Source organism: Dendrobates tinctorius, unplaced genomic scaffold (genome assembly GCF_039654945.1).
Source record: "Dendrobates tinctorius isolate UK_male_01 unplaced genomic scaffold, ASM3965494v1 ptg000016l, whole genome shotgun sequence".
Taxonomy (NCBI): domain Eukaryota; kingdom Metazoa; phylum Chordata; class Amphibia; order Anura; family Dendrobatidae; genus Dendrobates; species Dendrobates tinctorius.
Window position 1 is genome coordinate 74,779,667 of NW_027361684.1, and position 12,040 is coordinate 74,791,706.

Consider the following 12,040-nt stretch of genomic DNA (forward strand, 5'->3'; position numbering starts at 1 on the left):
TGCAGCATGGTGTGCCCCACCCCAGATCCGGCTAGAGGAAATGGATGATAACCATAGAAAACCAACAGTGTATTGAACAACACAGTGAAGTATCAGACTTTTCAGTCTACCTAAATTGTGTAAATGGTCTACAAATTAACGCTTTTTTGAGTGGACAGATGCATGCCTTGTGGTGCTAATTGAAGAAGCTGTAGCATTTTCACACAGTTTGGAACAAAATTATCCCTTTTTGGGCCATATAAAGAGCTTCGCAAGACGAAGATAGAAATTTTTGGTGATAATTCTAAGCGGTAAGTGTGGGGAAAAAAACAGGCACTGCTCATCACCTGCACAATACAATCCCAACAATGAAACATAGTGGTGGCAGCATCATGCTATGGGGGTGTTTTTCAGCTGCAGGGACAGGACGACTTGTTGCAATTGATGGAAACATGAATGCGGTCAAGTACAGAGATATCCCGGATGAACACATCTTCGAGAATGCTCTGGACCTCAGACTTGACCAAAGGTTCACCTTCCAACAAGACAATGACCCTAAGTACACAACTAAAATAACAAAGGAGTAGCTTCTGAACAACTCTGTGACCATTCTTGACTGGCCCAGCCAGAGTCCTGATCTAAACCCAATTGAGCATCTCTGGAGAGATGAAAATGGCTACCCACCAATGTTCACCATTCAACCTGAAGGAACTGGAGAGGATCTGCAAGGAAGAATGGCAGAGGATCCCCAAATTCAGGTGTGAAAAACGTGTTGCTTTATTCCCAAGAAGACTCATGGCTGTACTAGCTCAAAAGAGTGCTTCTACTCAATACCGAGCAAATGGTCTGAATACTTATGACCATGTGATATATAAGTTTTTGTTATTTAATAAATTTGCAAAAATTTCTACATTTCAGTTTTTTTTATTCAGTCAAGATGGGGAGCAGAGTGTACATTAGGCTACTTTCACACTTGCGTTTTTTTGCTGCGCGTTTTTTGCGCACACAAACGCATGGAAAAAACGCATCATGCGTTTGTGTGCGTTTTTTTGCGGGTTTTGGTGCGCTTTTTTGTGAATATGTGCGCATTACAATGCGCACCCATAGAGTACAATGGGGGTTTTGCTGTAAAAAAAAAGCATGCGCTTTTTGGGGGCAAGTCGGACGCACAAAAAAATGCAACAGGATGCATTTTGTGCGCCCGAGTGCACACTACAAAAAAACGCATGCGCATACAAACGCGTACAAACGCATGTGTATGCGCACATAAGCGCACCCCATGTAAAATATAGGAAAAAAACCGCATGCGTTTTTATGCGCTAAAAAGCAGCGCAAAAAAACGCAAGTGTGAAACCAGCCTTAATGAGAAAACAATGAACTTTTTTGAATTTACCAAATGTTTGCAATGAAACAAAGAGTGAAAAATGTAAAGGGGTCTGAATACTTTCCATACCCACAGCAAAACAAATGATGTCACACTGAGAGCATTATTTTTTCAACTGGCTAACACGATACCAAACCCCTTTTTTCTTTTTATGTGCAATATAAGACTAATTGGAGCAATGAAGAGGGTTTAAAATGCACACACTTTAGTATGTAAACAATTTCAGGATTATGTTGTTATCTCCAAAACAAATAAAATGAAATTATAAAAAAAAGTCTACGTGACTTTACCAAACAGGATGGGACCAGGAAATATAGGTAGAATCATGTCCCAATAAAAAGCAAATGCAACTGGTCTCTGCATTCAGGTAGCAAGTTTACATGACTAATATTAGCTCAGCGTAGGAGCCATGAATTAAGCTCTAAAAATTATTTTAGGCAATGTGCATGCTTTGGTAGGTATATATATATTGTGTTTAAGTTTTATAATTAGGCCATGTGCACACGGTGCATTTTTGGTGCGTTTTCGCTGTTTTTTTCCGTGCGGAAATAGGCTAAAAATGCTATGGAACCCTTATGCCCACTAATTCAATTAGAATCCTGAAGTGCTGTGCAGACGATCAGTAATTTTCCTTGAGCATTAGCAGTGCATTTTTTCTGCAGCATGTCAATTCTTTGTACAGATTTTTAACGTCTCTCACCCATTGACTTCAATTGAGTGAGTCAAATTCGCAGCAAAAATGCAAGTATAAAAATGTTTACAGATTTGCTGAGTTATTGTTTGCATTTATACGGGCTTCCTGTGATGTTTCCCACACTGTCATCTGTACGACAGTGTGAGAAACACCGATGCAGTTGTACTGATTGGCGGTAGTGTTACTGCCGGTAAGACCATTGGTCAGAGCACTGTGGGATCATGCTGCCAGATGTCAAAGTGATCCCGCAGAGATACTGCAGCCTGCTGTAAAACACTTACCACAGGTCAGCAGGCGTGGGCTAATGACACTATTCCTCCCATCAGGCTATTTCTGCGGTCACTGATAACAGTGAGAGCAGGAGCCGCTGATGGGAGACGTAGTCTCTCATCAGCAGGCACCTGCATTGAAACTTAAAAAAGAAAGAACACAACATGTAAAATAATTAAATACATATTCAAATAAAAATGAACACTGTATACTTGCCTAACAACAGATCCCAGATGCCCTAGTCTCCTATAAAAAATGAAAAATCAAAAAACAACATATCCTCACCTAACACCCAATCCCCAATGCCCATGTCTATTAGAAAAAAGTCAGAATTAAACCACCATATACTCTGCTGTCTGCCATAGTCCAAGTAATCCAGAGTGTCCGACAGCGATCTCACATATAGTAAAGTTACATGAAGAGATAGGACTGCTGTAACCAAGCGCTGGCAATATACTGACAGGAGGTAATCAGCTGATGAGCTCCAATGATCTCACTTACGGTACCACTGCTGCGTGAGAACTTTCTCACGCAGCGGTGGTGCCATAAGGGAGATCACAGGAGCGCATCAGCTGACCAACTCCAGTGAATTCTCTCACCGCAGCTCAGTGCTATACACTGCAGGAGCGATTACCTCCTGTGTCAGTGTATAGCCAGCTGTCTTTGAGAGCAGTCACATCATGACTGCTGTCAAAGTCATCAGGATCATCGTGGGACAATATTTTCTCTGCGGACAGGTGAGGAATATTGTGGTTAATTATTGTATTTTTGTTGCAGGAGACGATGGCTTCAGTGGATTAGGCACTGATAAGTATGGTTTAATTTAGATTCAATAAATGAGTCTGTGTCATTTTTCAAATAAAGGATTTTATTCTGGGTGTGTGTGTTTTTTTACATTACTATGGGGATCTGATTGGCTCATCTAATAGATGTGCCTTTTCTGGGGCGGCTGAGGGCTGAAGTTTTTAGTCTGGGAGGGGGCTAATATCCATGGCCCCTTCCTAGGCTATTAATACCATCCCACAGCTGTCTGCCTAGCATTTGCTGGTTAGGTTTTATAGGGGGATGTATGTCAATCAATTTTTTTCGGGGATCACCCTGTAAATTAGCTAATAAAGGCTAAGCAAACAGCTGTGAGCTGATATTAATAGCCTGGGAACCTTTATGGCTATTGGCTCCTTGCCAGATTATTAACATCAGCCCACAGCTATCAGCTTTCCCTCTGCTGGTTATTAAAATTACATGGGAGCCCGTGCAATTTTTTTTAATTTTTTTAAATTAACAATTGCTGTTTGGTTACAGCCTATGTAGGTTCATTCTGTTAACACTCCTACATAGTCTGGTGACAATGTGTGTGTGTGTTTGTTTGTGTGTGTGTTTGTGTTTACTTACCGGTTTATTAATGAAGGTGTCTGGCTGACACCTTTTCATTACTAAAACTTGGTGTCAATGACAGCTGCTGACACCAAGCCCTAATCCCAATACCCTGATGCCACACTGCCACTGTAGGTAAACAAAAATAGATATTAAGGTGCTGTTGCTGCTGTATACCACAGATGTATTAATTCACAGTCAGTGAGTTCTCTGAATCATGGATTTCTATTCACAGACTGAGACTACCACTCCCTTTCTTAATCTGGTACATTAGCACTGAAGTACTACATCACAATCTCATTAGTTCTTTCTCTATATCTATGCAGTGTATTCTGAGATCCTATCCCTACACAGTAAAAGCATAAACTCGCATTCCTTGGCCATAAATTTAATACTGCATGTGACTGTCCAACTTATTGTCTATGCTACACCTAGTGATTAGATTGCTGGAAGTTCATTAAAGAAAAGAGCAAGCTGCCATGCCAGATGTTAAAAACAATGCAAAAAATACATCCTTTTTTTGTCCTTGCTTTCATTACTATATAGGGAAGACAATAAGACCTTTGTTTGTACGATTTCGGGAACATGTCCATTCCATTTCAACAGGTAAAGGATCTTTGAGACTGATAAAGCATGTACAGGAGGCACATGCATCTAGCCTATCTTGTTTGAAATTTGCAGGTTTAGAAGTGGTGAAATTCCCACCAGGAGGTGGCGATCACAATAAATTATTATTGCAACGTGAAGCAAGGTGGATTATCAAAACCAATGCACAAGGAGCTTTGGGGTTAAATGATAGATGAGATTATTCTGTGTTCCTATAATATTGGTTTAATATATTTGTTGATAACCTACAATCAGTAAACTGGATGTATTTTTTGCATAGTTTTTAAAACTTTTTTTTGCATTTATTGCTGTTTTTAATTTGAATATGTAAATGTTGTATGGTAATTTTTTGATTACAAGCCTTATAAAAGGATATGACGTTGTAATTGATGCATCTGGACCTGTTGAAGCGTGTGTAACGCAAAACAGCTGTAGTCTTTTTCCCTGCATGTTGCTCACGTACCTAGCCCTCATGTTGACCTTGTCCAACTAATTCAATAAAGGACTATGGTTTTTTTTAGCGGATTCCACGAGTGCTGCATTTTTCTTCATTTTTTGGCTTTAGAATTTATAATCATCTGGTTATCTCTAGTGATTGGTGTTGGGTCCCCTTGACCTCTGCTAAAGATAGAAGTACAAAAATTGCAAAGCTCAGTAATAACAAATAAATGAATAAACATAAGAATGTTCAGTAATGAGTTCATTACATTAATAAAAGTGGGAGTTAAAAACTCAACACATAAGTCATATTATATACTGTAGAAGGAATGAAAGAAATGAAAAAGCCTTTAATGTATTTTGCTATAGTCAGCATAGTTTTAGTTACAGGCCCAGAAATTAATCAATTGAACAGTTTGTGGACAAAGGAGAATGGAAGCAAATCTATGTCACAGCTCTTTTTGTACATTAGACTCCTAGTTCTTGTAAAACTCAATTAACTTCCTTTATGAAAAGAAAATGGTCTTTTTTCAGAAATACGCAGCATGAAAAACCCTGAGATGTCTATTTCCATTGGTGTCCCAGTGTCCATCAATCTGTCTGGGTCTTTTCAAAACTTACAATGGCAAACCTAACCAGTCTTTCATCCTTCGGTAGTTAATAAACCATCCGTTAATTAATCCTTTCCATTGAGGTAAACAACAGTCTTCTTTGACGTTAACCCTTATTTTAAGTTGCTGTCTTCCCAACCAAAATACCATTTACTTTCAAGCCCACGGAAACCTATATTCAAGAAATAGTCCAGAGATTTTTGACTTTGAGGTCATACATGGGATTTGCAGATATACTAATGGACTTTGGATAAACAATATGATATATAAATGACTTAACATAAATGAAACATTTCAATGGGAAATACCACTTCAATCTTTTAACTGAAAATGTCATCTAAAGCTGTATTATTCTAGCCTTACAGACTTGTATAAAAAAAATGTTCTTCAATCACAAACCAAGCAAAGTTCTAATTGACTTTTGTGATGTAACTCTTATAGCCATACAAGACACAATCATTATTATAGATAGCATTGTGCACTGTGAATTAAGTTAAAAAAATAAAAAGCAAAAAATGTTATTTTCTCATTTGAAACTGGCCTGGAAAAATTAAACATAATTATTTTGCTTTCAATGTAGCAATATATACTTTGGCTATTCTCATTTACATAGCCTTAATTATTACTTAGATTAAAAGAATTTTATAAATGGAAAAGACAAGAAGCCATAATGGAACTGAGTAGGGATGACTGAATAAATTTGAGTGGAAATATATTCTACTCAAAATTTACTATAATCCGCGTTCATCAAAATGTGGATTTTTAGTCATTTGCTTTTGCACCAATTTATCAAACAATCAGCATCTAATATTTCCTATTTTTCTTTATATTTTCTCCCACTATCAGTCAAATAAAGGGAACATTTGTTCTAATATCTGAAGGCTTTTAGAGCCATTAAAAGCACATGATAGAGGAGGGAGGAAAAGCAAAAGGGCAGTCAGCGCACCAGCAGATGCAACACCGACTGAGGGGGAAAAGGAACAATGCACCGAGCCCATGTCAGGGCTGCAACAATCAAAGTATAGGAAGAATAGTTCTCCTTACCAAAAGATTCGTTAGATTGAGCACCCTTTCAATACCTGCAAACTTTAGTACAGAAGTGTCGCCCTTATGTATGCATGAGAAGTGTTTTGAGATGGCCAAAATATTAACCGCAGTTGTATTAACGACATCTGATATGTGTCTTCTTATAAGCCTCTTAAGGAGGCCCATAGTGCAACCTACATATTGTATTTTGCACAAAGTGCATTCTATTAAATTATATTACGTGTATTACAAATAATGAAACTGTTAATGGGAAAAATAGGTCCATTTTTATGCGAGAAAAAATTGGTGGATTTCTGGACATGATCACATGAGATGCATCATGTGTGGCCACATAAAAAAAACTCTTCAAAGAAAGTCAAGTTGTATTTTGTTTGTTAGTATTTAATGTGAAAAGACTAGTATGGATCCTAAGGTTGGCGCTTTTCTCGCTAAATATGTAATAAGTCGGAGGCTTCCTCAAGTGTACCATTCCATATGAGTAGTAGGTCGTCAATAAAATTACCATACCATACAATGCTAGCATGAAAGGGATTGGAATCACTGAGCGAAAAATGTTCCTCCCAAATCACCATGACAATATTTGCTAGTGAGGGGGAGAATTTGGCATTAACTTGCTTAAGCTGAAAATAAAGTATTGACAATGAAAAAATAATTATGGGTAAGAAGAAATGAAATAGCCAAAATGAGAAATTCTTGGATTGGAGAAGTGTAGGTACTGTATCTTTTGAGAAAGTAAGAGAGACAATTAATAACAAAGTTGTAAGGTATACCATAGATGGATACAACTTTGGTGTCTGTAATATAATTTGGTAGGTTGTGTACTAGAGGTTGGAAATAATGATCCACCCATACTCACGGATTTTTCCCTAGTGACACAATGCCTGCTATAATAGGTCTGAATGGGGGAGGAAAGATATCTTTGTGATTTTTTGGTAGGGGATGATAGATATAGACAAAAGGGCAGTCTACAAATAAATACTCTGACAATTTTTTGGCAATCACTCCCAAAAAGAATCATTCTTTCAATAATTTGTGAAGTTCCTCTAAAAATAGTGAGAGATCATGATGTATTGGCTTATGCTAGCACTCATTTTATTGATGACCTCCTACTCATATGGAATGATAAACATGAGGAAGACTCTGACTTTCTCACATACTGTATATCAAATCTAATCCCACCTACTTAAAATTCACCCTTCGAAAATAGTTATTGCACCTCCATACAGGAAGCCCACTGCCACTAACTCCATACTCAGAGCAAAATCTTGCCACCATTCCCATTTCATTAAAAACATTCCTGTCGATGAACTAAAATGAATGAAACACAACTGTTCACACCAACAAGATTATGGAGCAGATGCTATTCTGATTGGACCTTAAAACGTTAATATCATTATTTTAGGTATTGAGAGAAATAATCTATTAACTAATATCACTCAATATGACATACACTCACTGGCCACTTTATTAGGTACACCTGTCCAACTGTGTGTTAAGACTTAATTTCTAATCAGCCAATCACATGGCGGCAACTCAGTGCATTTAGGCATGTAGACATGGTCAAGACAATCTCCTGCAGTTCAAACCGAGCATCAGTATGGGGAAGAAAGGTGATTTGAGTGCCTTTGAACGTGGCATGATTGTTGGTGCCAGAAGGGCTGGTCTGAGTATTTCAGAAACTGCTGATCTACTGGGATTTTCACGCACAACCATCTCTAGGGTTTACAGAGAATGGTCCGAAAAAGAAAAAAAATCCAGTGAGCGGCAGTTCTGTGGCCGGAAATGCCTTGTTGATGCCAGAGGTCAGAGGAGAATGGGCAGACTGGTTCGAGCTGATAGAAAGGCAACAGTGACTCAAATTGCCACCCGTTACAACCAAGGTAGGCAGAAGAGCATCTCTGAACGCACAGTGCGTCGAACTTTGAGGCAGATGGGCTACAGCAGCAGAAGACCACACCGGGTACCACTCCTCTCAGCTAAGAACAGGAAACTGAGGCTACAATTTGCACAAGCTCATCGAAATTGGACAGTAGAAGATTGGAAAAACGTTGCCTGGTCTGATGAGTCTCGATTTCTGCTGCGACATTCGGATGGTAGGGTCAGAATTTGGCGTAAACAACATGAAAGCATGGATCCATCCTGCCTTGTATCAACGGTTCAGGCTGGTGGTGGTGGTGTCATGGTGTGGGGAATTTTTTCTTGGCACTCTTTGGGCCCCTTGGTACCAATTGAGCATCGTTGCAACGCCACAGCCTACCTGAGTATTGTTGCTGACCATGTCCATCCCTTTATGACCACAATGTACCCAACATCTGATGGCTACTTTCAGCAGGATAATGCGCCATGTCATAAAGCTCGAATCATCTCAGATTGGTTTCTTGAACATGACAATGAGTTCACTGTACTCAAATGGCCTCCTCAGTCACCAGATCTCAATCCAATAGAGCATCTTTGGGATGTGGTGGAACGGGAGATTCGCATCAGGGATGTGCAGCCGACAAATCTGCGCCAACTGTGTGATGCCATCATGTCAATATGGTCCAAAATCTCTGAGGAATGCTTCCAGCACCTTGTTGAATCTCTGCCACGAAGAATTGAGGCAGTTCTGAAGGCAAAAGGGGGTCCAACCCGTTACTAGCATGGTGTACCTAATAAAGTGGCCAGTGAGTGTATATTGTCTCAAGCGAAAGGATAACAATGTTTTGAACTTTTGACTTTCAGGTTCCATATCTCACCATCCAATACTGCAAAGAATGTGAGACTACAATCATTTTATAGACAATCATCTTGGCTATCTCATACACACATTTCACTTTCAATTATTTAGCATATGATTAATTATATAGATTCTTGTCATGTCAATGCATTGTTACTGATTTGCTTTGATTTGCTTCTAATGATGGGGAAATCTTTTTCTTTTTGTAAACTACAAATTACAACCTGTGTTCACATTCCCTAATAGCTTAGTATGTTATTAGGTTGATTCTCGAGCTAAAGGTCACTGGTTCAAATTTAGGAGCAGCCATAAAGATTTCCCCCCCAAAAAAGAGAAACTTCATCATCCAACTCATTGATAGTGCTCTCTCCGCCAAGAAAATTGACAAACAGCATTAAGTATGTGCCATGACAGCTTAAAGAATACAAAATGAAGTCTGACCATCCATTCAAAAGCCAAGAGGTGGATGTCAAAGCATAATATCGAAGTCATAAAGTCGGGTCATCACAAGATTTATCAGTTCTTGTGAGACAAAAACGGCAGTGGAGGTGGATCGCATGCTTCGTAATAGTGAGATCATAGATGTTAAGGCAAGTACCATATGATTCACATCACTCAAGTTTGGAAAGGTGGCCCCAGAAAAAAGGTGAAGAAGCCTCAACTTCAAAATCCTCATAAGCGCCACCTCAAGTTTTACAAAAACTGTAAAAAATTTTGTAGAAAATTGGAAATGGGTGATTCCGAGAGAGATGAGTTGAAAGTCAATAGACTCTGATGGATGAAAATAGGTCTGGAAGAGACAAAGAGACAAAGGGGCTAATGGATCGAGAAATTGAAGGAACTGTCAAGTTTGATGGAGGAAGCGTGATGATATGGGGCTGTTTCACTGCCAAAGGTGTTGGATACTTGACCAGGATCGATGGTGGTCTCAATGGTAAGCTAGATGTTAGAATCTTACAAGATGAGGTACTTTGTACACTCAAGTACTATGGGTATGAAAAGGACAATATAGTGTTCCAGCAGGACTAAGACCTGAAGCATACATCGAGATTGGTGAAGAAATGGTTCAATGACAATGAACTGAAGGTGCTGGATTGGCCTTCACAGTCCCCAGACCTCAACCCAGTCAAACACTTGAGGATAGAGTTCAAGAAAAAGCGGTGCATATACTCAAGTAAGTATGCACCAACTTTGGGAACGTTTAGAAGAGACCTGGGATCAGATTTTGGTTGAGACACACAAGAATCTGATCGGGAGCATGCCCAGGAGGACTTGAGAAGTGTTTAAAGGCAAAAGGTGGATTTACATTACACTAGCAAAATAATAAAAATTGAAATATAGATTTTTAGGAACAAAACAGTAACAATGCAGTGACATGACAAGAATCTGCGTAACTAATCCTATGCAAAATAGTTGCATGTCAAATTTATGTATGAGATAGCCAAAATAACTGTCTATAAAATGACGGTAGTCTCACATTTGAAGCAGTAATGGATGGTGAGATATGTAGCTTCAAAGTCAAAAGTTAAAAGTTAAAAACATTGTTACGCTTTTGCTCGTCAGTGTATAATTGAATTTCCCCTTAATAGAAAAAAGATGGTTAGAAGACAATATATTGCAAGAGCATAATTTACTTGAATGTTGGGGGTTCACTCACTAGTTCATACTCTATCATCCCATTTCTTTTGGCTATAATGGACCAAAATGAACAGAAAGTAATCGGCTTGGGCCTCAGGGGTTGAATCTTCACTGATTAGATCCTGATGGCCTATTCTGTTGATGTTGGCAGTTATGTAGGGAATACGCAGAGTTCTTGTACTGGAGTCTTATTTAATGTATAAGATGAGACATACTAGATAGAAATTGAAGAAAGAGTTGTGACAGAGTCACTGGCATAGTATGTTCAGGAAGATACGCATCATTGGGCATACTGCGGCCAGTGATGTAAAACCAAAGTGGGTTTTTTTGCCTCCAGCACCCTAAGTGCTGAGAGGGTGAGGGTATGTGCACACGCTGCGGATTCTGCTGCGTTTCCGCAGCGTTTTTGGCTCTGCAGAAACACAGATTTTGCTGCGTTGTACAGTACCTTTATTTCCTATGGAAATAAAAAAAAGCTGTGCACATGCTGCATTTTTTTCCGCGCGGTTTTGCTGCGGTTTACAATCCGCAGCATGTCAATTGTTTGGTGCAGAAACGCTGCGGTTTTACACCTCATCCATTATGAGGTGTAAAACCGCAGGGCAAAACCGCAGAAAAAACGCAGATAATCCGCAGAAAAACCGCAGCACTTTGTCCTGCGGATTTCCTGCGGTTTTCTCTACAAAATCCGCAGAGACTAAAAACTACGTGTGCACATACCCTTATTAGAGACCTATGTAATGGGCTGGTTTTAGTGGACTTCCATAGAGTGGGTGGACAGAGGTTCTCCGCATCTCCACATTCAGAGTCATGACAGGACCTGTGTGAGGTCAAGGGCATGTGACCATCAAATGTGAGTTAAATACCTGGCCATGAGAGTCAGTGGGTGGCTGTATTGGGGAGACAAGGAACTCCCATATGGCTCCCATAGGAGCTAAGGACGCTGAGTGTGTTACCTGCAGTGAAGCCTGCAGTAAATGGACTCTGATGGACTTTATCTTTATTTTTAGGAGAGCCCCCGCTGTGTAATTGGGCCGGAACCAAGGGAGCTGTCACTAAGGTTCCCAGGGGATCTGTTTCTGAGGGAAGGAATTAGAGGTCGGACCATAGACTCATCTAGAAAGTGTGGGGGCAGAGCGGTTATAAAAAGAACGTAGGGAGCCAGCAGGGGGCACTCGATGGAGGAGCAGGAAGCTGGAGCCTAGGTGGTGCTGGATAGCAGGAGTGCACCAGCATCTTCCAGAGAGACAGGACAGGGGCTCACCTGATCCAATGAGAGGATG

The 12,040-nt window shown here is 39.7% G+C and overlaps 1 protein-coding gene across 3 annotated transcripts in view; it reads right to left on the reverse strand.

Annotated features, from left to right (window-relative positions):
* Positions 1-12,040, reverse strand: part of PUDP (pseudouridine 5'-phosphatase) — a 420,477-nt gene that overhangs the window by 22,001 nt on the left and 386,436 nt on the right. The window contains exon 4 of one of the 3 annotated variants that reach the window (XM_073565966.1): positions 4,832-4,928. The exons of the other annotated variants lie outside the window; for them this stretch is intronic. Within the exon in view, the coding sequence (XP_073422067.1) occupies positions 4,896-4,928 (33 nt within the window). The 3' untranslated portion in view covers positions 4,832-4,895. Of the gene's footprint in view, positions 1-4,831; positions 4,929-12,040 lie in introns of those variants that run through there. 3 annotated transcript variants of the gene reach the window in all.